Genomic DNA, 27,999 nt, shown 5'->3' on the forward strand with positions numbered 1-27,999 from the left:
AGAAGCCTCACATACTTTAAACAACTTCATTTATTAGAACCCATAAATGTTGCTTTCATTAGAAGAATCAAGTTAACACCTAATTCAGGGTGAAATTACATTTTAAGACAAAAAAATTGTAGTGCTTAAATACAATATTTACTGAAGACTGCTATTCTTAGAATCCTGGTACAAGTTCATACTCATTGTGTGGTATTAGTATGGTATCTAATTCTGAGCAGGTTCAGCATTTCATTTTCAACTGAAAGTACATCACACCATGCAAAGGGCTATTCCCCCCATCTGCCTCCCAGAAGTATGGAATGAAGAGCTCAAGCCTTAAGTAAAAAAAAAAACCTTAAGATGCATCACCAGAATCTGAAATTTTTACTTCTTGTATATTTAAGTCTGATTAGTAGAAGATCCCTGTAGCCAAAAAAAAAAAAAAAAGTTAAAAAAAATTGTATGACTGTTGAAATTTATTTAAAAGGTTCACTGAATTGGCATCGAGCAAACCTTAGCTGTTACTTCAAACTGGAACCTGAGTACAGAGATAAAGTACAATCACCCATGTCATTGGCCCTATAATTTCTTTTCACAGTAGCCCTTTTGGAGAAGCAGGTTGGGTTAATAACCGTAATTTCCACTACTGTAGATCAACAGCATCATTTCCATAAAATTCAGAAAGTGCTTAAACACAGAATACAAAAAGTATCTAACTTACAAACTTTCCGATATAGAAAATCAAAACATGGAACATGGCAGATGTTTAGAGATCTGTATCAAAGTATTAAATTGTAAATTAACTTGAGTGACTGTGACACAGGATGAATGCTCTTAAGACAGTGAAACAGTGCATACCACGTATTTACCAAGGGTAGGGGTTGTTCCTTCCATTAAGGTTCCTGCAAAGCTGATGTAGACTTGCCTGTTTCTCACTAACACACTTGCTCTCTTTAACACATACACAAAGATTTCCTATAAGCTGTGCTGAATTATTTATATTACCTTTTAAAATAAGCTGTTAGTTACACAACTTTTTCAGGATGTATCAAATTATTAAAAATCCTAATATCACTGATTTCCAGCTCTAGCTACTAGATTTGGTCACTGTATATGAGAATTAAAATGGTACTTGCTTCTGAAGACCGTCATAGCCTTTCCTCTGTTACATTAAGGAAGGAGCAATTATTTAAACATTCAGTTTTCATTCTCAACTGATAGCTCACCTGCAAAATACAAAAACACAGCACTCATGAGAAAAGCAGTATTTTTGCTCATACAGGTATTACTGTAGAAAAGGAGTCCTTTGGCTGTACATTGTTTCCACAGTGTATTTGTTACATGAGATACAAACTGTACAAGTTCTCCAGTTTACAAAGTTTTCTAAATTGCAGAAACAATTCAGCCCATATTTATAATATCGGTTTTAAATGTAAAGATTATTACAGATAAGGTACAGTCTAAGTAATTGGCTCAATGTAACAACAAAAATGTAGTTTTAATACAATTTGCAATAGTACAACTATGTACATATGTACAGAACTTTCCTTCTGTTACATCGCTGACTTTGAGTATACTCATCACTTTTTATTATCAGCTTCCTTTAAAGTAAGAAACACAGAAGTAAAAATGGTTCAGTTTTGCAGCACTTCAAGTTCCACAGTTGAGATCTCTCTTCATCCACATTTCCTGCTTAATTTAGGCCTTAAAGAACACCATCACTGAAGCGTGGCTTGCCATAATCAACGAGGTCATTTTGTAGATCTCTTTCTTCATCATCTGCAATTAAAATATTCAGATCAAATCTGATGTGATACTACTGAAAAAACATTTAAACATACTTTTCCCAGAACATGTTGCTAATGCATACATCCACACTGAATTGGCCTTGTCTGGTTACGGGAATGGAGTCATTGGGGAAAATACGGAGGACGCATATGGGCCTGCGATTACAAGTCCAGCTGTCAGCACTCTGGGACAATATCTTTGGCTTTATTGCAATCATGTTCCAGTGATTTATTGACTTAAGAGACTGTAGAACTAGTTAAACTTACTACTGTAATTTGAGAATCTTCCTATAAAGATTTCAACCTCTCCCGCTAAAATCCAACTACAAAGTCAATTACTTTGGAATGTTACATTGCCATTTTTTAACCCATTCTAGAGTTTACACTGTACAATTTTGCAAAGGCTGGGTACCTGACGGGACTAGCACAGAGAAGTCAGGATGACCCCCTCCAGGCTAAGGTAATACTTTTTCCACCTACTTCTCAGATCTGAAAGATGATACCTTCCACACAAACATGGCACAGCACATTTTTCAGTCATGAGATTTTTACTAATGCTGGAATTGACTTTGCTGTCAACATTTTTACATACTGCTACCTTGCATGTCAGACTTGAGGGTAAAATTTGAAGAGAAACTTTTAAAACTGTGAAAGGCAGCTCTCAACCTTTTCCAACCTCTTATCAAGGGAAATCCCTGTTCTCCCTCTCAGCACTGCTGAACACTCAACAATACATTTTTCACCACTACTCTTCACACCTGAAACAAACCTATCTAGCCAGGCTCCTACGTGATAAAACACTCAGCCCGTCAGTCAAGACGTCTACTCGTGAATTGCAGAATAGCTGCACACTCAGCCAGGGAACACACAGCAGGAGCTGAGAGCAGGGCAGGGGCAACGCATTGTAAGTGGCCACTTCAGGCGCGCCACATCTTTCCCAGCTGCGCTTGGTTCGTCTTTACAATAGATTTACAGCTTTGCCCTTGACTGGAAGAATGAAGATGTTTCATCTCGTTTTTCAGATCCAGAATGACTCTCTCACTCCACCACTCTACTCTGTCCTACTTCTTGACTTCTACTCCTTGGGTTTTGGTTTTTGAGCCTCATGGAAAATCGTAAAATTAAAACAAACTTGTGCATCCTCAGTATAACCATTTACTGTAGCACACGCAAAAGCATCCATCAAGAAAATGCACATTCAGTAATTTTTTTCAAGTGATGTTTTAAAACATATTATAATATTCTGCATTCTACCTGTGTGGGTCCCCAGCCTTCTTCCCTCAATAACTGAAAAAGCCCTAAAACTTCAGTTTGTGTCAATTAATAAGCTCTTCCTGCATTTCAAAGCTGTGTTCCTTTACATTCAGGAAAGATGCTTGTTCACATGAATGGAAAGCAAAGTTAAAGTTTACTAAGTCTTTTACTAGATGATAAGCTGCCTGAAGCTCTTCAACACTTTAACAACAATTACTCATCAGCCTGCACGCGAGGTTGGTACCCGATGGTAACATACTCCCAACAGCAAAAGGCTGAAGCTTATCTACACGACACATGCTTTTGTTCGGTAAGAAACTACTAATACAGCATGTGGATATCACTTGATTTATATAATCCAGCCACCACAAAAACATGTTTGCTATAGTAGAAGCCAACAACTTTTAAATATCACCTTGCATTTCAAACAGGTAGACTGAAAGAAGGAATGCCAGATTAGATACCAACATTCACATGAGCATATCTCCCAAAGTTGTGTATTTTCCTCTGATAATTTCAGTCTAAGGCCCACGCATTTCTAGTGGCAACAGAAAAACACGTTTAATTAAATTGCTTTGTTTGCACATGCCACATGCTTTGTTCTAGCCTGATGCAAAACCGTGTGATGTTTTTCTAATAGTTTTTAGACAGAAATTCAGGTTTTTTTCCCCCTCCCTAAACAATTGTAACCACTCTCCCTCCAAAACCCCACAATTCTACCCTCTCATACCCTGCAAACAAATTACTGTAAAGACTAAAGCAGACACTGTTTCTAAAATGCTACTTCTGGAAGTACCACTTGCCATGCTGCTTGACTTGTATCAAATCAAGTCAACAAGTTATTAGGAAACCGCATAACAAAGGGCTTGGAAAAATAAGTCTGAGGTAGTAACATATACTGCTCAGACTGTTCTTCATGAAAAGGCTTCCAGAAGTCACTCCATCTTTACTCCCAGATATTAAATCCATTATGCCTATACAGACATACAGAGGAGTTGATCAGAAAAAAGATTTTCACCAAGTCCAAATTTAAAGCTACCAGAGCAGTGAACTGACAGGTATCACATCTAAATGGGAAACAGTTTCATAAGGCCATTTGCAGTTAGAGCTCTTACTTTTTCAAATATTCCTTGCATATCAAGCTACATAAGCACAATCTCTACAGTTTTTAACAACTTTCCACCACTTGCTACTGTATCATACCCACCCTTTTGGAAGTGGCATACAGGAACTCCATTCATGTTACTGGTAATAGTTTACAGCATACACGTTACTAACTCTTGCTACCTAAAGCCATTAGTTTCCCTGTAAAGGCCACCATAGCAATGTATTCATAAGCAAACCGGCATGGAGCTCTGAGGTACAGCAAGGGCCACGTCCCTCCACCACTTGGGCAGCCAACCTCCTCCCACACTCCTGGTCAGCAGCACAATGGCTGCAGGTAAAGACAAGCCCAAAAGCTGGGTGAAGTGAATGGTAGAAATTAGCAGAGATTAAGTAACAGTTACGTGGCCTTGGTTAAACCTTCAAGAATGGTATTCTCAAGTCCAGTTAAGGAACTATGGTGGTGAGGAGCCAGGCATCACCCACTGCTTACTATGGGGAACTGAAATAAAAAAAAAGTGAAATACCCAACTCACACAACTGCTTCAATTTGCAGAGCAGAGCTTAGACGTACAAACATGCACGACATACCATGCTTTCCTTTTCATTACAAGATCATAATGATTAGAAGCAAGTCTCCTACTTCCACAGCATCGACAGAAGCAGCTGTATATACTTTTGTACCTTCATTTAGAAGCTAGCTGGTACAAGCAAATTACAACCCAGTAATAATCCATCCAGAGGAACAGATGTTAGCAATCCAGAGTGACTAAATTCCACTGCAAGTTTTGAGCAAGTGTAACAAAACAGTACACATCTTCTGGAGCAGCAACTGAGTTTTCATTTTTATCAGTAAGTTAATTAACTGCCCAGGGTTCTGATCCATACATTTCTTTTGCTTGTTCATGAGTGTCAAACTACCAGCCTAGCCAAAAAATGCTTACACTGCATAGTTAGATGCAGGCCCACAGAAATCAATTGCTTTTTATCAGCTTTTCCTGTTAATTATGGTTGGAATACACCACTTAAATACATGTTTTAAAAACTACCAACTAAAAAAGTTGCATCATGAGGATCTAAATCTGGGTGCCTGTAGAACTTCAATCGTGTCTATCCGTCCATCGTTGTCCTGTCCCATCCCCGTCCCCGCCCCGCCCCTTATTTTGCACTTTCCTTAATTGGAAATACTATATATGTTTAGGTAAACATTTTTACCCTACAGACATGCAAGCCCTTCACAAAATATTACCAAACAACCAGATGGAAAATGGTAGACAGCGTGCCAGATAAGCAATGGAGAGGAGGGGCGATGCACTGAAACGCATGCAGAACAAGAGGTGGTGAACATGCATATACAAGTATGAGGCTGGCACCAGATTAATGAGTTTTGAAGTTTGGTTAGCAAGGAAAACCAGAAGCCTGTTGAATCTGTGTACAATGTGCAAAAATTACACTTAGAATTGCTAACTGAGACCTCATTGCATACCACCTTAAGGCAGGTGTGACAAAAGCAGTAGTCAAAAAAACCTACGCTTCTGTATTTGAAAATTGCCTTAGTAATGTCAAAGACTACATCCCAACTAGGTAGATACCAGATTTGGGGTTTAGACAAAACCATTTCTGAAATTTGAAGTGTCTTAATTTTCCTAGCAGAAACTGTATACACAACTGAAATAAGGTATCGAAATCCTCTCACTGGAAACTGCTGTAACATTGCTTTCAAACAGAGAGCAAGACCAAATTTTAAAGATTGCCTAAAGCTTATTTATTCTATACTAGAAATTTGCGATCAGCTAAAAATAGCGAGGCTTTACACAAATTCAACAAGTAAACTCAGTGTGGATTTTATTACAATGGGATGGAGATAAGGCCCAAGCTCACCTTGGACGTCTTCTTCTCCACCATCACCATCCTCTTCCTCATTGTAAGCCAGCTCAGCCTGTTTGTCTGCCTCATACTCACCCACGTTACCATCATCCCCATTATAATCTGCCAGTTTAGAACCCTGCTGCGGATCAACAGGGGATTCATTCTCATCAAAGAATCGGCCTGTGAAGTAGGCAAAGGATTAAGTCAGAAGCAGAGAGGAAAGAAATAGGAAGATACTAAATGAAAGCAGACCGCAGGTTAAGATAGTTGGGGGTTTGTAGTAGTTTCAGCTGGAGGAGAAAGGGGGTAGAAGGGAGAGGGCTTGGGCAGGGGGAGAACAACAAGGCTTATGGAACACCTCCGTGCCAAAAGGATGTACTCGGTCATTCAGCATTTGGATCTTGTGAAATCTGATTTTATAAGCTTCACTCTTTGGAGAAAAGAGCTAGAGTAAGCATCCAAACAAAACGCTCCATCTTTGATTACCTACAAACACCAATAAAAGTTTTCTTAAAATGCTGAGGAGCATGCAGGGGAAGTTTTTGTGTCTAGGCTTTTTTCTGAGGAGGACTGGCATTTTTCTACACACAATGGAGCAATATATTGCTGACTTTGTATACGGTAATGTCTGCAGAGTGTGTACCATACTGTCAAGGGTAAAAAAAATCTAGCAAAGATCTGCCTTGCATCTCTGAACTGATTTTTTTAACTACCTAATTAATTTGGCTTTACACTCTGGATTCCTGTTAAGCTTTAACCATTTTCAAAATGTTCTGAATCCAGTATTTTTGTCTCCCAGCAAAGAATTAAGAACAGTTCCAGATACTGAAACAATGCACAAGAAAAACGACAATTAGCTGGAACTATGAAATGACTAGACAGTCAACCAAGCACACAATGAAAGATTAATGGTGTGATGTCAAGTTCAGAGCTGGTGTTTAATGGGATATGAGGAGATCTGTTCAAGTCCAATGCAGTTCAGTCTGCTTGCCCATTGCTTAAAGAATGCAACATTGAGTCTGCAGAGTATACAAGTCTGGAGGGATTGTGTATAAATGAGAAAAACAGGATTAAAGTGTGATACAATCTTTACAGACTGGAAATGGACTGAGAAAAAAATCTGCCAAGGCAGATGTTAAGTGATTCGCAGTGGAAGCAATTAAACAGGAAAGTAAAACTGGAGAATATTATTTCAACATTAGGATTAAAAGGAAGGTTGTGGTTACAATGGACAGATGTAAAAATGAAATTATTTCTTAAAAAAATGAAAACTATCATATGTGGCAGTGTATAAAAATCAGGACAGAAACTATAACATAGTGCTTATCTGGATGGGGAAGAAAAGCAGAAGAATCACATCTAGTGCAGCTCAAATATACAGAAACAGAAGTTTCAGTTATTTTCATAAAATAAGCAAGAAGAAACTATGATCTGTTTAGAAATCAGAAGTTTAATATATTAGTCATTCTCTATTCATCTAGAATTGAGGAATCCTTGCTATTATTGTTTGTAGTTTTGGACACTGCATTATATATAAAAAGCAGACAGAACCATACAACTCACACACGTTAAATATAAAATAAGCTATGGAAAGACAACTGAATGCACTTAACTTACAGAAAAAACAAGCCTGTAGATATGCCAGAAATCCCGTGACAAACAAGTACTGAATAAATTTAAGCTGACAGAAGGAAAGGTTAAAATATTAGAAAGAGATCCTAGGAAACACAACAAGCCCATACAGGCCTGTGAGCTGTGAGCTGAAGCTCACGCAAGCAGCCCAGCGTACAGAACAGCCCTGGTGAGCTTGGGATTCCAGCACAGCTGCAGGATGCAGCTACTCTTTCAGTACAGGCGCTTCATTCTGCTTTAAGCATTTGGTATTTTAGCTCAAGCTACTTCAAATCGAGGGAGGAAAGGCTGAGCACACAAGCCTCACCAGCAGTCATTTTGGGCTAAGTGGTCTTGACAGCAACTCCACTGCCTGTGCATGCAGAGTCAGGTGTACAAAAGATTTAGGCAGTAGATGACTTCTCACACAACATCAGGAGAACATCAATACTCTAATGCAAGACACATATCACGGTCTTGGGATACCAAGACTTCAGGCAAACACTGAAACAGTAGTCACTGGTAGCTGGACCAAGCAATGCACCAATTGCTTTCTGAAACAGACAGGTAAGACCTGGAATCTTGATGGCATTGTGGATCTCAAATCACTCCAAACCTCGGTCAGTGGCTGTAACGCAGGCATTGCATGGACTATTTGAGGCACAGTGGAGTATGTTGTCCTGAAGCACAAGAGGTTGGTGACAGCACGGAATGCCCCATAAGGATGTCACTGATGCTAAAATCTGCAGGTAACATTTGCCAAAATGGATTCTGAATAGACATGGGGTATTACTCAAAGCTGGATCCTTAGAAACACACTACCTGAAGCAGCTGTCCACGTGCTCATCACTAAGGACCTGCTTACAGGACAACTTTAAACAGCAGCATGGACTGGAGGTTTGCTGCACCCAGCATTTTTCCAGGATGCCAGGTAAAAGCACAAATAGTGACGTTGCTGCAGTCACTTTCAGGTTCTGCTGCTTTTGAAACCGAACAGTTGCAATGTGCCCATCTCTATACCTAGTACCAAAGTTGCTTTTTAAATCTATGCTATCAAAATAAAAAAGGAAAACGTCTTTTTGGGAGAAGTTCCCCAATTCTGAAACCGGACAGATATGACAGCCTGACCAACGATGGTTACTAAGTCTCATCCCATGGGCTGATGCACAGCAATTTATGAAGTGCTCAGTAACCAAAGCCCCAGCCAGGCAATTGTCTACAGTGAAAGCTGTGTGCCAGAGCTGGGCTCCTCTATACCAGAGAGATTAATTTATCACCGAGGGACCTTTCTGAACAGCCACTGCTGACCAATTAGGAAAGAAATCTTCCACAAACCTGGATTTGCTATTTCCATATGTGATAGAGAAACACTCTCCCTCCTTGCATCATTACAATGTAAGCTATTACAAATATGAAGGAGCAAAGAGAAAAGGAAAAGACTAATCGGTGATGATGACTGACTCTTAGGTACCCATTCACAGCCTATAATGGAGACATTTCATTCGCTGCTCCTGCCTACAAAGCTAGCCCACCACTTCATTTAATCCATTACCAGGGAAGACTGCCAATCCACTTAAAAACCCCAACAACTGAAATATGGAGCTCTGTCATTTCAGCTGTAGTCACTCAGCCTGACAAGCGCAGGATATTCAAGAAGCTCCTTTGATAAACTAGTCTCACACATCTCAGGGTACACAGAATGGAAGAAAAGCTTGCACAGGTTGCATGCCAATTTTGAATACACCTATCCCCACTTCATCAGAAAGATCCATGAATGATATTAAAACAACTGAAGCCTTCCCTAAAGATCTCTTTCTTAAAAAAAAAAAAAATAAAACAAAACCCCAAACCCAACAAAACAGTAAATTGATATTCATTCCCTACTTCTTCAACCCTTGTCTTTTTAGAGCTTTTTTTCCCCTCATACTAAACCCTACCTTTTTTTTTTTTTTCCTCCTCTCCCCTGAATTCCTCCCAGCTTCACATCATCTTTCTTTGGTATTTAAAGCCAGAGGATGGCCTCACAAGCACTAGATGAAAGAGAGTTAGTTACTCTATCTTATTATCTTATTAACACATCCCAGAAGAAAAACCTCACCTCAGACATTTGTTAGTGACTAATACCCACTGTTGACCGCATCAGTTTTGACCGAACTGCTCACTTGTTATTTGTCACTTGCTTTGTGCATGTAATTCTCCATTCTTAATTGCAGACTACCTTTATGTTTACAAACTTTTATGTTGCTGAAACCACATCTCATACATTGTTTATCATGCAGCACTCAAAATACCAAACAGTGCCAAGCAAAGGATGCATCTTTGTAAACCTCACAGAAGGTTTTCAAATAAAACTGTTAGTAATACCTATGCCTGGAATATTCTTTTCTTAAAGTTGTGCACCCACCCAATAGCAATTTATTCCTGACCAGGTCTCCATTAATTTGCCTACAACAAAGTCACATACCTGTTTTTACTGTTTTCATTCCTTTGAATACATACTTTTCAGATCATACCACTTTGACACAATCTGTTCTTGAAAAATCCGTGTTAACCACTTGTCATATTTGTATTCAAACTGATTGAGAATTTGTCCGATTACCTTTCCAGGTATCAAAGCTAGGCTGCTGGGCCTCTAGAACTCCTCAAATCCTCTTCCCGTTCACTTTTTAAAGACATGTCCTCCTGTGGTATGATGGTACCTCTCAAAGTTGTTAATGGTTCAGAAACCATTTCAGGTAGCTTTTTTAAACTCTCAGATAAGGTCTGGCACTACCTACTACTCTGACCCTTGGGGGGGCTACAAGGGCATGGGGGGAGACAGAGAGAACACACTGAACTCCCACATCCCTGTACACCCCTTTATGCCAATATACACCCTACAGCTGTCTGCTAGCAAGTCTGACTATATGCTCACAAGCCCTGTTTTCATTTAACCTCTGCTTCAGAATAGCAACTAAAACATTCTACAGGAATAAATGGAGTATTATTTTAAACTTATTTCTCTGTTATTCAATTTAAGAGATTGCTAGAGGTTAATGCTTTTTTACTGCAATTTCTCCAAGCTACAGAATCGCCAGTCAAGTTCTAGACCAAGAAAAGGAACTGCAACAACTTAATTCTCATGAAGGGAACTTCCCAAACTAAACCTTTTATGACAAAAATGAATTCATAGTTCCATGTTCCTAAGAGCAATCCGAGCTTTCAGAACTCTTTTAATTGATCACTGAAACCAATTTATGATTCTATTTCAACAAAATTGCTATTTCTGTACCACTGTTTATCCAATCCACAGAATTAATACAGGTTTCTGGAAGGAAGCTATAGAATCCTTTTCTCCTCCCAATTCTTGTGACTCTGAAGATGGCTGTTCTAATGTAGTAACTTGTCATCTTGGAGTACAGACAGATTTTAACCACAGAAAGCAAAGCCTAAATGAAAACTACTTAGCTGAGAGTACAATGAAATTTGAAGTTGAATTTATAATATCTATATAAAATAAAGAAAAAAAATTATTTTTTTTTTAATCCAAATAAGAAGAGATGTTTCAGAACTATGTTTTTTCTTCCAAATGCCCCCCCTCCCCACCCAAATGCTAAACAATTGGAATTAGTTCTTTGAAAATAACTAGGTTAAGGTATACCTAGTCAGGATACTCTAATACTTGGGAGTATAGTACCTCCACTGATACCGTAAGAAACTTGTTTCAATGCAATAGGAAGATGCAAAATCAAATGCTGTAGGCATAACACTCTCCCAGTGTTACGGTATCAGCTGCAAGGTAGACGCACATCTCAAAAACAACAGTACACAGACAGCTGAATGTGTCTTTGCAAGTTCTTACCTGCTGTCTGCCCACTAAGCCTCAGCAGTATTACCACCATGATACACAATAAACAAATACATGATTTGCTCCTGTGTGAAGGCTTCTTCCTTGCGCAGACATGGAAGAGAAGGGTTCTGGAAAACTTCCTCACACAGAAGAACAAACTTCTGGCCAATACACATATACCATCACAAAGACCCCCTATGTAAGGCCTGAATTCTTACAATATTGTCCAAAACATTGTATTTAAGTAATACAGTGTGAATATAAGTAACTCGGTATCGTGCATGTATCAAAATCCTTAACTTAATCTATTTAAGTGTGTAGTAATTTCCAAAAGCATTTTAAATTCCTATAAGGCAGTAATTTTTTTTAATGACTAGGATGGATATAGAGAGATATATATATATATAGATATATAGATAGATATAGATATATATATATATATATGAAAGATGACACATTAAGGCATCTCTTTTACACAGTAACATTATACATTTCTTTTCAGGCTCACCCTCCAGAAGGCCACCTGCTGTAATAGTTCCTATTTTCTAGACAGGCACTATTACAGACAGAAAATGAAGTGATTTTCTTAATATATTGAAGTATATGATATTGGCCAACTTACTTTGCTTCATCTTCTGCAAGTCACTAACTCTGCTCTTTGGAATTTTTATATGGTCTGTCTCAATTTTGTGTTCTTTCTGATTTTCCACATTTTCTTCAAAATTTAAGTGCTGGAGAGAATTTGGAGGTATCTGCTTCACAGTATCAGGATTTCCATCATTGTCACTGTGCAAACCTACAGAATGAGGAAGCGTGTTTGGTTTTTACATGGTTCAAAAAGAAGGCTAGAATGTTACTGCAAAAGATAATTCATCACATATTAATATGTAATCAATCCTAAGTCGTTACCTTCTCAGCTGATTTTCTGTATGTACTTAAGTGCTTGATGAAGCCCAGAACAATAATACGTTTATGTATTTTTTTTATCCTCCTGCTGATTCTGCTTTTCAAATCCACTAAGCATCATTTATTGTTTCAAGAGCTATGATCTGAGGAGAAGGTTGCAGTAGGTCACAGAAGTTATGCTAAAAATAATAAGCAGAATCACAGGACTACATAATCGAGGAATAAAGAAAACCCTGGTCCCCTTGAAATTCACATCAACCTTCTGTTGATAAACTCTAAATTCAACGAAGCAAGCTTTTCACTTGCTACTTTTTATGTTTTCTCATTAATAAAAGTCAAAATGAAGGAATACCTCAGAACAACAAAAAGAAACAAACTATTTAAAAGATTTGACATTTGGAAATAATAAACTTTAAATGTATATACAGACTTTGAGCTCCCTAATTTTGGTATTCTAATCTGCTTACACATCCACTGCAAAAGGAAAGAAATTAATAAATACTTCTGTTGCCTTTTTTCAAAAGAACCAAAAATGTGCATAACAAAAAACTTCAAGCTGTTTGGTCACGTCACAAATATGTAACAAATACGTTACCTCTAATGTTTTTTAGCAGGACAGTATTTGAACATGCCACTTGCAGTGCAGATATAACCTAACGTTCTCTTTGACGTTAAAGCAAAGTGACTTGATCCACCAGGATTAAATATAAGGGTCTTTTCTACACATTTGTGTCCTTTCTAACTGTAATTCTTCTAAACCCTTTCACTACAGTACTTTTAGTTCTCTCATGTCCTAAGCCTCCCCCACATCACCCTCAAGTGAGCTGTTCACAGGCACAGGAGGACACTGAGGAAGCAATAGTACCACTGGTTTAATCTCTGAATATAACTGGCTACTAATAGATCAACAACCAACTCCTGATGATATCTTGCAGCCCTATCTAATTAGTACCCCTAAGGAGGAATACTAATTTCAATTTCTCTCCTCTGTCCAGTGGAGAAATCTTGAAGCACTGATCTTGGAAACTTCTAACTCTCAAATTTGGCTGAAGTTGGTCAAAAGGCTCAGAAATTACTGGGTGGGGGAACGACAAAAAGAGATCGTACAGCCAGCAACCTCAGTGCCTCAGGAAGCCAGACTAAGAACAAACTCAATCTTGCATCCTGCAGAAATTGATCGTTGTTTTTCATTTTGTAACCACATCAAACAAAAAAGGGGTTGGCCACCTACATCTAACATCATGATATCGTAGCAGATATTAAATGGTAAGTTTCCTACAAAATGTTGATTTGTCACCTGCTAATAAGAATTTTACCTGGTGCCAGATTTGGAGCATGGGGCTGTTCAGTTGGAAGATTTATAACAGGTTGATGACCTTCACTTTTAGGAGCTGAAATAAGTGGCTTCTTTAAAGCTAAAACAAAATACATGGACAAAAGCATTAACATGAAACAAACAGACACTATATACCAGGCCTTCCTCTTACAATCCTGTAATTTTGTTGTTGTTTTCTTGTTTTTAAACCATAGATGAAAATATAATTCAGGGGGCGGGGGGGGGGGGGGGGGGGGGGGGCGCGCTCAGAAGCATTCAGTTTTGAGAAATCAAACCTCTAAAGCACAGTAAAAATTATCAGATTTTACACCTCACTTGAATTTTATTTCCATAGACAAATTTTAAAACTTTGCATTCACTATGAAACACATGGTATTCAAACAGAATATATATGCCACTAAGAACCCAAATGTGGAAGTATTAGAATACTTCTAACCAGTGGGAGTATCCTCAGCTTTAGCAGGGTCATTATCTTCTATTTCAGGCATGCCTGCATCTCCTCCTGGTTTGATTTTCTCTGTAAGACAAGAATAGGGTATTCTGCCTTAACCTTTAAGGTTGAACAGTAAATTTCCCTCTTGTGGAAGGCTCTAAGACCAGTAGAAAAGTCCTTTATCCACAGAACATGTCCCTTATTGATAATGCAACTACAACACTCCTTATATTGTACTGTCAAAGTCACTGAAGACTGCTTTGGAGCAGTGCTCCCAAAGTCAGTACAATTTTCAGAAAAGGATGGGAAACAGATGCACTGCTCCTGGCAGCAGAGTAAGAAAAGCCTGCTGCAAGAAGCTGGCTGGAATAGACACTGAACTGATAGAAAAAGGTGCCGATTTAGCAGCACAAGAAATAGAAACAAAGGGAACCCACCTGCCTTTTGGAGAGGCCTACAGGGAGGAAACAACCACAATAGTTACCCACTGAGAGCCTCCTGTACAGCTCCTGATAACCAAAGGACCCCACTGTTCCTGCTGACTTACGCAGCTAGAGACTTCTCACAGTGGTTTCAATGCTCCTCACCTCCAGCCACCATCTCCGTGCAGATTCCAGCTCTCCAATAGTGTGTCCCTTCCCTAGCTCACCCCAAGACACATCTCACAGGGAGGGGAGAGGCCAGCCCCAGTTCACAATTGGCCACATGAGGAAGGAGATGTGAATGAACCAACGAAGTGAACACAAAACTATGCAAGAAACTACTTTCATAAAAGGACCCAGAGAAAGGACATGCCAATCTCTGTACTAAGTTAGAGTTTATAGGTATCCAATCACATGCAGCTAATCAAGTTATCTGAGCCAAAAAATTCATTGTTTTACTTCAGAGAAATGCATGATTCTGTCTGACAGCAAAAGGATACAACACAATTGGCACATTAGCTATCACAAATGACCAAAAAAAAAAAAAAAAAAAAGGAAATACCTTTGCCATTTACAACACGATCTGATGGCTGCTCATTCTTTACTGTGTTTTTATCTTCTGCCTCTGGAACAGTCTTAGATATTGCCTGGTCATCATTATGGGGACTTACTTCAGCGTCTTTGCTGGACTGAATTTTTTGCGTGGCCTGTTAGAACAAATGCATAAGGAACCAATATTAAGCACATCCCTGAAAATTACAAAACAAACACCCTCAAATTCAAGATTACTTTGGTGTCCTGGTTTTGGCTGGGTTAGAGTTAATTTTCTTCCTAGTAGCTGGTATAGTGCTGTGGTTTGGATTCAGGACGAGCAGAATGTTGAAAACACACTGATGTTTTCAGCTGTTGCTAAGTAGTGTTTATACTAAGTCAAGGATTTTTCAGCTTCTCATGCCCAGCCAGCAAGAAGGCTGGAGGGGTACAAGAAGTTGGGAGGGGACACAGCCAGGGCAGCTGACCCAAACTGGCCAACAGGGTATTCCATACCACATGACATCATACCCAGTATATAAACTGGGGGTAGTTGGCCTGGGGAGGATTGCTGCTTAGAAACGAACTGGATGTTGGTCAGCAAGTGGTGAGCAATTGCGTTGTGCATCACTTATTTTGTATATTCCAATTCTTTTATTATTATTATTGTCATTTTATTATTGTCAATAGTATCATTATTTTCTTCCTTTCTGTCCTATTAAACTGTTCTTATCTTAACCCACAAGTTTTACTTTTTTCCCCAACTCTCTCCCCCACCCAGTGGGATGGGGGGCAGGGAAAGTGAGCGAGCAGCTGCATCATGCTTTGTTGCTGGCTAGGGTTAAACCACAACACTTTGGGTAAGCAAAATCACATTTATGAATTAGATGATCACCAAAGCAAACAACAGCAGAAGTCCTCTATATACAAATCTGAATCCTGAGGGTAGGAGATGAGAGTATGGACACATAACTGAACAGAAAATGTAAAATACAGCATGGCTGTATGACATTTATATTGGCATACGCAGCTCAAGTATAACGCAAAGAGGTTAAGACATCATTGGCCTTAAGCCTTGCGTCAGAGACTTTGAAGCAACTCTAGATTTTAACAAAAGATCTGACTGAAATCTACTTTAAGTCTGCCTTATTATTTGAAATGTTTGTAAACAGAGATAAAGCAAGGAAATGAAATTTTAAGAAAAGCAGGTTATTTCATCTGTTTGTAGGAAAGAGGCCCATATTCTTTTGGCAGCTTGCACGATATAATTACACCCTTGATAACATTCAAATACCATTGTTATTTGCATCACATTAGCACCTCAAGGCCTCAATAGAGATCAGGTTCCCCTTTGCAATAACCTGTATAAGGTTGTAAGAACATAGATCCTACCCTGGAGAGCTACAAAGTAATATCCATTTTACAGAGAAGAAACTGAAATCCTTAGACATGATGTCATGTAGGAAGGCTGTAGCAGAGCAAAGCATTAAGCCTGATCTTCAAGGCTCAGTTCACTGACTGAGCAAAACAGGCAGATGTTCTTACACTAATACCCATTTAGGGCTGCTCAGGACAATATTTGACAACAAGTTAGGGAAGAAATGTTCAAGGCCTCCATATAGCTGAAAAGCTGAGTCAAATAGCAGACTTCAGGCCCTTCTAATTCAACAAAGAAACTTGGCTGTGCATTACCTTTTGTTCCTGCACAACTTGGTCCATTAATTTCTTTATGTTTTCTTCATGTTGCAGTCTCATTTCCTTGATCTGCTGCCCACACTGCAGACTTGATTAGAAACAGATTATTAGTTATATTTCATTCGTTGTATCTGCTCTCCCGTAAATAAAATAGGGGTAAAAATATGAAGTGGCACAAAAAGCCAAACCTGAGATATAACTAGAATAGTCTGTCCAAAAAGCCTTGTCCTGGAATGTGTATGGAGTGGAAATGGACTGAATACAGAAAGAAAGCAGAACTGGAAAAAATAGGGACAGAGCAGAAAAACAGTAAAATAAACAGAATGGCCTTGAACATATTTCCTCCAAAACCTGGAAAGCAACCGAAAAGTCAAGCTTCACAGTTAATCTGTCATCAGCGTATATTAATTCCACTAGGAAAGCAATATCTCTCTCATGGCTGTCAACACAGAAGATGCACAACTACTACTATCAGTTACTGCTACCAACTCAAATTACAAGATCTGAATAACACAGCTAAGTGTCCCAACTTCTCTAACAAGCCACACAGAGATCAACCCAATTCAACAAAACTCATGTGTCCTACCAACCCGCAAATACTCAACATAGCACATAAAGAATATCATTTTGTGTGTGAAAGTTTCAAACATTTTCTCAAGTGTTAATCTCCCCCATCCCTCAAAGCTTCAGAAGTAGCTGTTCTCCCTGCTTCTACATCATAAACTTACAAGGCTGAGGTCAACTTAAAATTTCAATATATACAATCCTTTCAACTTCAATTGAAAAAAATAAAATTACACTTTTAGAAAGACAGCAATTAACAACCCTGGCAGCTTACAGAACTGCGTTGATTAAACTCTTTCAAGTATTTGTTAACCAAAATCTCCATGTTATAAAAAAATGCATTGACTTAAAAATTGTCCGATGCTGAAAAATTCCAATAAGTCAGATTTTTCTCAGATCATATCTCACTTTGGGGGGGGGGGGGGGAGGAGTAGAACACCACAAAAAATAAAACTTCAAAAATCAAACAACTAGCTAAGTCAAAGTTACATCACCAAGTTAGTACACTCAAGTTTGAGGATCAGCAGAAATAGGATTAATTTGCACTTTTTAATAAATACAGACCTCCATTACACACACGCAAACCTACAGTTACTAACATTCTTGAAGACATACCTATCATATTCCAATCTCTTTGTAAGGTAAGTATTGTTCTTCTTGTACTCGTGAAGCTGATCTTCCTGTCGAATGAATTCCTGACGTAATTCTGCTAGTTGTTCTAGATGAAGAAGCAAAAATCAACATGAATATAGAAATATAAGAAAAAAATGCCCCATGGTGGATACAAATTTCAATATTGCTATATAGGTTAAAAATTTGCTCTGTTATTTATTCTAGATATACTTTAAAGATTCTTAAACTAACTTGAAAAAAATGCCAATTTACTCATGTATGCCAGATGTCACTATGAATTACAGAACAATTCTTCTGATACTATGCCTGTCCTGGTTTCAGGGTTTGCTAGGGAAAACAGTCTGGGTTATTCCTGCCGCAGGCAAAGGCAAACCCATTCATGGGACTGCTTTTGCTCAAGGACCTGGGTGCACTTGGTGGATAATGCGGGAGGATGGGGAAACCCAATCTGTACCTCAAGGGGATTTGATTTTGGGTGAGAATAGACAATGAATTAAATTGTATGATGTTAATTGTGTATCATTACTTCTATGGTGGCTCTATGCTGTATCATGGGTATTACAGTAAAAAATCACACGGATTAATGAAGAATGAACTTTGATGAAACCGAGAAAAGTGCAGCGATGATAGAACCATAACTGGCTTCAGCATGCAACAATCCAACACCACACACCCTATCTCCTGCCCTGAAAGACTGTTATGACAGATGGAGCCCAAAGTCAGGGACTAAATTAACTCAACGGACATTTTATAGGGCTGGCCGATAGACTAAGGGAATGATATCTGTATGTATATATCAAGAGACAGGAAAGGTGGTGGTGATTAATTGGGATATACTGGAAAGTGTGGGACCTGGGCATGACATAAATGGTATAGAATAAGGAGTGGATATTGTCCTGGTTTCAGCTGGGATAGAGTTAATTTTCTTCCTAGTAGCTGGTACAGTGCTGTGTTCTGCATTTAGTGTGAGAATAATGTTGATAACACACTGGTGTTTTACTTGTTGCTAAGTAGCAATAGCAGGATAACCAAGTTAAGGATTTTTCAGTTTTCCATGCTCTGCCAGCAAGCAGGTGTACAAGAAGCTGGGAGGGAGCACAGCCAGGACAGCTGACCTGAACTAGCAAAAGTGATATTCCATAAAAATACTATAAAGTAGAGGGAGATGGCCAGGAGGGGCAGATCACTGCTCCAGGACTGGCTGGGCATTGGTCAGCAGTGGTGAGCAATTGCATTGTGCATCATTTGTTCTTTCTTGGGTTTTATTTCTCTCTGTTATCTTCCTTTCCATTACAATTCTTATTATTATATTTTATTTCAGTTATTAAACTGTTCTTATCTCAACCCACAACTTTTACTTTTTTCCCGATTCTCCTCCTCACCCCACCAGCGAGGGGGGAGGAGTGAGCAAGCGGCTGTGTGGTGCTTAGTTGCCAGCGGTGTTAACCCACAACCACCCCTAAATTTTTCTTTACCTTTTCCTTCAGAAGACTTACACAATGCTATTTGACCTCTCTGTTGGAAATCTCCTTAATTTCCTGAAAGATTCTGTTATTCTGAGTAACACAAAAGTACTACTAGGTTACTTTAGGCATGATTGTCAAATACTCTTTTTCTGCAATAAATGTACAAAAGAAAGTACCTTCACACTATCCATAAAACCAATACATATTTCTCGTCTTCACTAGTAATTGTTCTAGAATTTCTTCTCCCTGCTCCTCAGGTTACCAATAATTATTAAGCTTCCTACTATTTTAAGTTTCAACTACATAGATACAGGCAGAAATGCCAAGCACATTGTCTGCAGGCACGTTCAAATTTTGGCATTAGCTGTTCCAGGTCACTCTGAAACCCATACAGTAAGATTACAGGTATTGTGATCATGTCTGCATATATCAGCCTTAAAAGATGTTTTTTGGACCTTTTCTAACCCAGCATGAGTATCACAACATCGCTGATCCAACCTATACTAAACTGTATTTGGTCATGAAAATGATCCAAATATCTTGGAAGTAAGCAGTGCCAGAATACATGTTCTTTCTGCAGACAGTAGAGCAAAGTCTACAAGAGCCAAACCTACACTTATTCAGACAGGTAATAAACAAATATAATGAAATGTCACATTATGCGATGTTCCAGCATCCCTTGATCTTTCATTTAAAAATGTGTGCTGCAGTACCCAGGCCGTTAAAAAATACACAACTTCACAGTCTGCCAAATCGCTGTTTGGCCATAAATTCCTTACCCTTTAAACGATGTATGTCTGCCATTTGATACGATATGTTGTTCTGCAGCTTAATCTGAAAGGAAGAAATGGTTATGTAAATATAAACAATCAGCAGTTAGATAGGTTTTAGACTGCGAAGACTCAAGTGTGTTTGTTTTCATTGTAAAGACAATGTATGTAAAGGATTATCAGAATGACATACACAAAGTTCTTGTAAATATAAGTAATGTATATTTAGTTGTCTATAAGTGATATCACCAACCTAAACACTCTATTTAGGCTTTGCTAACAAGGACTTAAATTTATTTCCAGAACATATTTCTATCCAAAAAGTAGATTCTGTCAGGACTAAAATAAACACACTGCATTCTGATACTGCAGAAGGAGACAGTGAATTTCCAATGTCAAAGCATAAGTGTATAAAAATAAACACGCAGCACCATTAGCAAAAAATTTTTACCTAATGTGTATTTAAAGTAAAATTTTTGTGTGATGCTACCTAATATTCATAACACACGTTTTATTTTTAAGAGAGAATCTAACACCAGTAGACTTCCACAACAGCTTTCAATTTGGTATTTTTAGTAAGGAAAAAATAGCAGTTACAATAAATAAGAAATGCATGTACACAAAGTCATTAAGTAAAGATGCTTTGCCTTGTCCTTACATAAAGACATATGTAAAGACAAAATATAGCAGGAATGAAGAGAAAGACGCACATGTAGAACATACTGAGAAAGCGTGGAAAAAACCACGACTGTCATCAGCCAACACTGATGCTGTAATTATTTTTCTTGTAGTTTCATGATCGATATAAATGGTAACTCTAGAAAGGGTGCTGAAACAGGGTTGTCATTCTTGGGTTACAAGGTCAGAACTACCTCTCAGAATACCAAAACGAAGTACAAGCACACCTACTCTGGCACAGGGGTCACACACACACTGGCTATTACAATTCCCACACAGATTCTGAAGCTCAGCGTCTGAGTCAGTTACCTACATTTCCTGTCAAAACAAACAAAAAAGACATATGCCCTCTCTTTAAGACTTCCTCCACCCACCTCTACCTTCCCTTTTATCAAATTATTAATTTCTTTAAAAATGTTTCAAGTAATGTTTTTGTTTTTAAAAGAGGCACTCAAATTCTGGACTGACTCAATATGTCCCATATGGGTTGAGACAGGCATTTATAACTTTAGGAACTATAGCCATAGAAGAACTGCTGAAATCGTGATTTTCTGCAGAACAGAGTGTACACCGAGGCATGCATCCAACAGCTCCAGTCACATAATAGAGGCTCCTTATGAAACAGAGTGCTCCATCGAGAGTTTTGTTTGTGCCAGACTGCAGTATCCTGGCTCATCCCTAGCAGCAATGCACACATGGGCAGTGCTGGCAGCAAACCCTGCCCCATGGCTGAGAACAAAAGCTAAGAGGGTTTCTGGAGTGCAGAGAGGCACCACTGCAAGCCCAGCCACTTCACAAGGCTTTTCCCAAAAAAAGAAAGAATGGCAGATGATGCAGTCTTGTAGTAACCTGAGAACTCTGACCATACTGCTCTGAAATATGATATAAAATAAGAACACCCAATAGTGACACTTAAGGAGCCTTCTCAGCATGTTAGAAAGCCACTCATTTGAGAAGCAGTTACACACGTGCTCTGCCCACCAAGACATTTAAGGCATGCTACTTACAGGATGCACAAAGAACAATACTCTATTAAATGAAAGCCTGTGTTGGACTTCCTGTGCTTTATTTCCAACGCGCAAGCAACCTCTGCAGTGGGGGCTTCACACAGAAGCACAAGACAAAAGTAACGGCCAAGCCTTTCTGTTCCAACAGGCACCCATCTTGCCAGCTCTCCATCGAATGGACACAGGGACAGGGGAACAGACACAAAAAGAGCAATTTGTTGAACATTAATGAAAAAGTATCCTTCCCTATTTTGCAAAGCCACTGGCAATAACAACCAATTTTTTTTCCTGTCTTCCACTCTTATGCAGTTCTCTCCCAGAACCCAATAAATCTACAAACAAAGGAGATCCTGGGAAGCAGCGGGTTCCATTTTCAAACCTCCATCTATTAGAATTCATAATACATAAAGCCTTCTTACTGGCTTGCTTCTGTTCATGCTATAAAACATTTGACTTGCCATGGGCTTGGGGAGGGCTGCCTGTCTGTTAACAGGAGTTTGATTTGAAGATAGCATCAGTTTTATCACACAATCTTTCATTTTGGCGATTTTGACGTTCAGAGAAAAGTGACAGAATTTATATCCAAAACAGCTCAGCTGACAGCAAATGCCCCTCATCTGAAGGATAGAAAGGGAAGATGATTTCTTATGATTCATGGGATCTGTTCCACCTACACATGCAAAAAAAACCACACTCCACAAACCATGGCGCAAGTCCAGTTCTTTCTGAGCTGTGTCCTCCTTGAGTCTAGACCTATTTGTACTGTTCATATTTCTCAGTGGCTTCTCAGATCCTTTCCAAAGCAGTTGGGATGTGTAAAAGAAATTCTCTGTAGCCCAATGAGCTCTGAAAAGGAAAAAAACATCAAAAATCTTGTGCATGCTGGAGCTACGTACATGCAAGGCAACCTTCCAGTGCTGTCTGAAGTGTTAACAGTCTTGTCATATATCAAAAGGCACTGTAAGAAAAAAAGTTATAAACACGCTGGAGCTTATCTCTATGTATGGCAGGACAGAACACAGGTGGTATTACTTCCCGATGAAGTGGTGAACTGTAAATATCCACACATATTTCCCTGGGAGTCATTTCTTTATCTAGCAAGAACACCCTCTGAATTGCCTGTCGAAGCAGGACGAGCAGATGTCCATATTCCTCTGTGGAGCTTCACGAGCCTGGGCATTCCCAACGCATTGCTAGGGCATGTGTTGGAACAGCACAGGAAAGCTGTTTAAAAGTCTATATGCCACAATTGCATGATCCTTCTACTATTGTCAACTGCCTTTTTCAGAATAGACAGTGCTATCATCAGGCAATTAGTACAGTGTCAGAGATGACGTTATCATCAGGAACGTGCGGTAAGATTGGAAGATGCACTCAACATCGCTGCTGTAAAGCTACAGCTTTGCAAACTGAGGAGCTATCAAGGAGTTTTGGCAACAAAGAACACAACCAGCTGCTCCCGAGGATGTTTTACTGAACAGTTTCATCCTATGAAGCACCATTTCTAGGCACCAGCTAAGTGGCAAGGCTGTATTACACACCTGGTGTTGCCAGCAACAGCTTTGGAATGAGAAAGGCATGCTCTTGAGAGCTGCAATAGCAAATACAGAGCTATGAACCCCTACACACTGGATGGTTGCCATTTGGAAGCTCTCCACCACAAATTCCTGCCATTCAATCATTTTATTGAGCCTATTGCAAAGGGACGTGTAAAACTATGCAAAAAAAGTATCCTCACGGTATGCTACAAAAAAGCGTGAAACACTGAGTAAACTAATGCTACTTCTGCATGCATCACCTACCCAAACACTGGGGCAATCACTACTTCTGTTTGCCTCCCAAGAGGAGCTCCAAAAGAGGATAACTCCTCTGGCTTGTTCCAAGGTCCAGCAGACCATCACAAGCTTACCAAGAGGAGCACAGGGTGATAGGAGAAGAGAATTCCCAAGAAGTCATGCTTTTTTTTTAAACACAAGACACTAGGTCACACTACTACATTTGCTCATAAGAGGAAACAATATTCTGGTGCAGCGTGACTGGCTTGTTATGCATACAGGGGGAGGGAGGAGAGAGACAAGGGTTTGGGCTTGACTACAGATATCACTGAGCTAGGAGGAAGCTGCCCGCAGAAATTCAAGTTGCCTCAACACTGGGGAATGCACTTAATTTACATGACCACAAGGCAAAGAATCTCTTATGAAGACATAGGAGCATAAAGCAGAATTGACACGGTGAACCACCAGAGTAGCATCTTTCAAATGCATTTTCTATGAAATAAGCCTAGATCTGTTGTGATCACTTGACACCCTGGGAATTACCAGTGCTGGTGTTATTACAGCTCCTGAATTTCACAAGTGGACTAAGATCACTGGTAAAAGCCAGTTTGTTCAAAGAACATCCTTGCCTAATTCTATTTTGAGACAAAAAAATTACCATTCAAGCCTTTTTTGGTCAGACACTTTATGCCTACTAGTCAGTGGTTTTTTTGGTAACAGATCTTTATTCTCTAAAACAGAGCTTTATTCTCTACTCTCTAAAGTACACTCACTTAAAGGGTTTTTTTTAGGAAAAAAAAATAGGATTGCTGCCACTGAGAACGTGGCAGTAGCTCCCATGGGAGCAAGAGAGAAAGGGACAGTGACTGGTTTTTGATGAAACATACTGCTATTCTTGCCTATTAAGGCACATTGAACATTTTGAACACAAGAAGAGAGGATATTCAAAAGCTGCTAGCTCACATGACCTTAAATGGTAGCTTCTAGAACAAAGAACAAAGATACAGGACATATACTGCAGTATGCATACACTTAGCAATAAAATCAATTTGTGAGGTTTACTAGTCTCATTTTTCTTGCTCCCCTCCTGCTCTGTCTGCCCTGTGAGATGCCAGACTTCGAGAGCATTCAAAGACCAGCCAGATTTATGGAGAACACCACAGTGGTCAGGTGCAGGCAGGTGCAGCTCAACAGCACCTCAGTTTGTATCATATGCATCAAAATGGGCTCTGGCTTCCAGTAACACTTGTTAGACACCCTGACTTAGCACTTGCATTTTCTCTCCTGGTGTCCTACAGTAAAACATCACAAATTTAAAAAAAAAAACAAAAAAAAAAAAAAACAAAAAAAAAAAAAAAAAAAACCAAAAAAAAAAAAAAAAAAAAACCAAAAAAAAAAAAAAAAAAACCAAAAAAACCCAAAAAAAACAAAAAAAAACCAAAAAAAAACAAAAAAAACAAAAAACAACAAAAAAACAAAAAAAAACAAAAAAACAAAAAAACAAAAAAACAAAAAAACAAAAAAACAAAAAAACAAAAAAACAAAAAACAAAAAAACAAAAAAAACAAAAAACAAAAAAAACAAAAAAAAACAAAAAAAACAAAAAAAAACAAAAAAAACCAAAAAAAACCAAAAAAACCAAAAAAAAACCAAAAAAAAAACAAAAAAACCAAAAAAACCAAAAAAAAACCCCAAAAAAACCAAAAAAACCAAAAAAAAAACCAAAAAAAAACCAAAAAAAAACCAAAAAAACAATTTTCTTGAATTAAAAGCAAGCCTTGCCGTGCAGCCCAATAATTGATAGCTTACTTGAATACCACCAGTGGAGTTTTACACCTGGCAGTCAGTTACAATAGCACATGAAACAAGCTCCTTGCCCTATGAACACAGGCTGAATCATAAGAACACAAAATCAACTTTACCTACATAAAGAACAGCCGTACTACAAATACCCACCAACATTACTTCCCTGGAATATCCTTAGCCACTTCTCCAACAGCCTGCAGCTTGGAGGCAGTTTCAATGGATTTATCAACCTTCAGCAGACCTCCTCCATTAATTTGTCCAGTCTAGCCATGCACTCATGTTATTTTACTATCCTCAACAGCCGGAGAAAGGGAGTTCCAGGTCGGTGATGGGACTGACCACCTCCGGCGTTTTCAAACTACTACCATCTCTGAATGCTTGCTTTTACCAAAGAGGGCAATGAACAACTAAACCTATTTGCCCTCTATTCGCATGTAAAAGTTCAATTTTAAAAAAGAAACAACACAACAAAACAACAAAAAACCCAAAACAAAACCCCAACAGTTTAGAAAACTACAATTTTTCTGGCTTTTACAAGGGGAAGCATCTTTGTTAAAACCTAACTGCTTTGAGTTCAGCATCTCTTACTCATCAAACCTAACTATTTTGATCTCTGTATAGCATACTTATTTATAAATTAAACTAGATTTTGTAGTATCATAATATATTTATCGCAACGGTGTTAGTTGTATTTATTTCCAACAGAGAGCACCAGTATCCACCATTACATATCTAATCAGGCTTTTTATTCCAATCTCAGAAATTAAAAAATTAAAAAAAAAAGTGTTTGCTGAACACACAAATGGCTTAATTTTAATGGTTCAGTAGGAAAGAACACATAACTTTAATACAAACTAAATCAGTTTGAAGGAGTCCGTAATTCTGTAACAAGCCATGTATGTGCGCAGATTTTTCTGTGACAATTAGATGTATTTTCTTATAGTGCTCATCAAATGTGTGATATGAAAGGGCCAGAAAAACAAATTCATCTAGTAATAAGCCTGAGAGTGTAATATTTCCATGAATCCTACTGCGATAAACAGCATTCAATTAGCAGAATTATGAACTGCATGCAAATAGAGTACACGCTACCATACACGACTGAGTAAAAGAACTTGTCTGCCTAACTCCTCTGTAAAGAGTTGCCTGTGATGATTATGAAAGTGGAACAGTGAAAGTTCACTCATTTTCCCTTCCACAGCAAAAGAAATTCCCAGGCCACTTCCACATAAAAGGGCAAGCTGAATTTTGTATTAGCTTGTCTCTTCGCAGCTAAAGGAAATGACACGTAACGTCAGCAGCAAGAACTTTCCCCAAGTGTGTGCTGGCTGCATAAGAACCAGACCTTGATGTGCAAGGCATTTTGAGACCGACAGGGAGAACAAGCTCAGGGGTGCTACGCTGCAACATTATACTCGATTCGTTTTCCTTAAGGCCAAGCAAACTGTAGTTTTAAGGCTGCGTATAGCTTTTTGACTGATTGTGAAAAATGAAATAATCTCAGCAGAGGAGGAAAAATTAAAAATAGCCGCCCGGAAGACAGTGAGCTCTCGGTGTTTTCACTGTTAGCACACACACTGCCTTTGCTAGACATTTTCAGCTCTTTTCTGGGATGCCTTCAGAAACCCCAGCGTACGGCAAGTGTCCCGACGGCAACCAAAGCCAACGCGCCAGCTCTAGAAACCAGTGCCTTCGGGGGCTTATTCCGCCCTCAGGCTGCAGGCGCTGCAGGGAGACCGGACCGAGGGTACCCCCCCCGGGCAGAGCCACCCCGCAGGGCGCCGGGGGACCCTCCCGCCGTCCCCGGGGCCCGGCTGCACCCTCCACTTTACCTTGCTGTCCTCGCACTTCTTCACCTGCCCGTCCCTGGCCTGCAGCTGGCTGCTCAGGTGGCTGTAGTCGGCCTCCTTCTGCTCCAGCTGCTTCTTGTGGGAGTCGACCTTGCCCATCAGGTCCGAGTTCCTCTTCTCCAGGCGCCCCCGGGCCACCTCGGTGCGCTTGGCCTGGCTCTGCAGCTCCGCCACCTCCTCCTGCAGCAGGGCCTGGCGGGACGAGGCGTTCCAGCAGTTGAAGGCGAGGATGGCGATCACCACCAGCAGCGCCACGAAGACGAGGGAAGGCAGACGGCCGCCCCTCCGGTTGGCCCCGAAGCCCACCATGGGGGAGGCCGCCGGGCGGGGGCTTCACCCGCTCACCGCCTCCGCCCGCACCTGAGAGGGGAGAAGCAGGGACGCGGCGGGGCGGGAAGGCCGCTCAGGGAGCCGGACGGCGGGCGGAAGCGCTGCCCCAGGGGGCCGGGGGCATCCCCGGCGGCAGGGCCGCGGGGGAGAGGAGACAAGAGGAGAGACGAGAAGAGAGGGGGCTGCCCGGGGCGGCCGAGGGGAAGCCGCGCCGGGGGCAGGGCTCTGCCCGCGCTGCCGCGGCCGGCCTAGGCGCCGCTGCCGCTCCCGCCCCGCGGGGAGGGACAGGCCGCAACGCTGCGCTGGCGCCGCCACCGCGGCGCGCCGCCCCCCTCGCCGGCCGGCAGCGGGCCCTCCCGCT

The 27,999-nt window shown here is 39.9% G+C and overlaps 1 protein-coding gene across 3 annotated transcripts; it reads right to left on the reverse strand.

The window, feature by feature from the left end:
- Positions 1 to 12: 12 nt before the first annotated feature.
- GOLM2 (golgi membrane protein 2) lies at positions 13 to 27,999 on the reverse strand. 3 transcript variants are annotated; one of them, XM_041123441.1, is made up of 11 exons: positions 27,291 to 27,999; positions 20,202 to 20,256; positions 17,939 to 18,041; positions 16,757 to 16,847; positions 15,096 to 15,240; positions 14,115 to 14,195; positions 13,659 to 13,757; positions 12,059 to 12,232; positions 6,009 to 6,176; positions 3,921 to 3,997; positions 13 to 1,761 (listed from the first exon to the last, which is right to left on the reverse strand). In XM_041123441.1, exons 1-11 carry the CDS (start codon positions 27,615 to 27,617, stop codon positions 1,681 to 1,683), a joined length of 1,401 nt encoding a protein of 466 aa, XP_040979375.1. In that variant the 5' UTR covers positions 27,618 to 27,999; the 3' UTR covers positions 13 to 1,680. The 3 variants fall into 3 exon arrangements, with proteins under 3 accessions (XP_040979375.1, XP_029870108.1, XP_029870109.1); XM_030014248.1 differs by lacking the exon at positions 3,921 to 3,997; XM_030014249.1 differs by lacking the exons at positions 3,921 to 3,997; positions 6,009 to 6,176.

This window comes from Aquila chrysaetos, chromosome 5, assembly GCF_900496995.4.
Source record: "Aquila chrysaetos chrysaetos chromosome 5, bAquChr1.4, whole genome shotgun sequence".
Classification (NCBI taxonomy): domain Eukaryota; kingdom Metazoa; phylum Chordata; class Aves; order Accipitriformes; family Accipitridae; genus Aquila; species Aquila chrysaetos.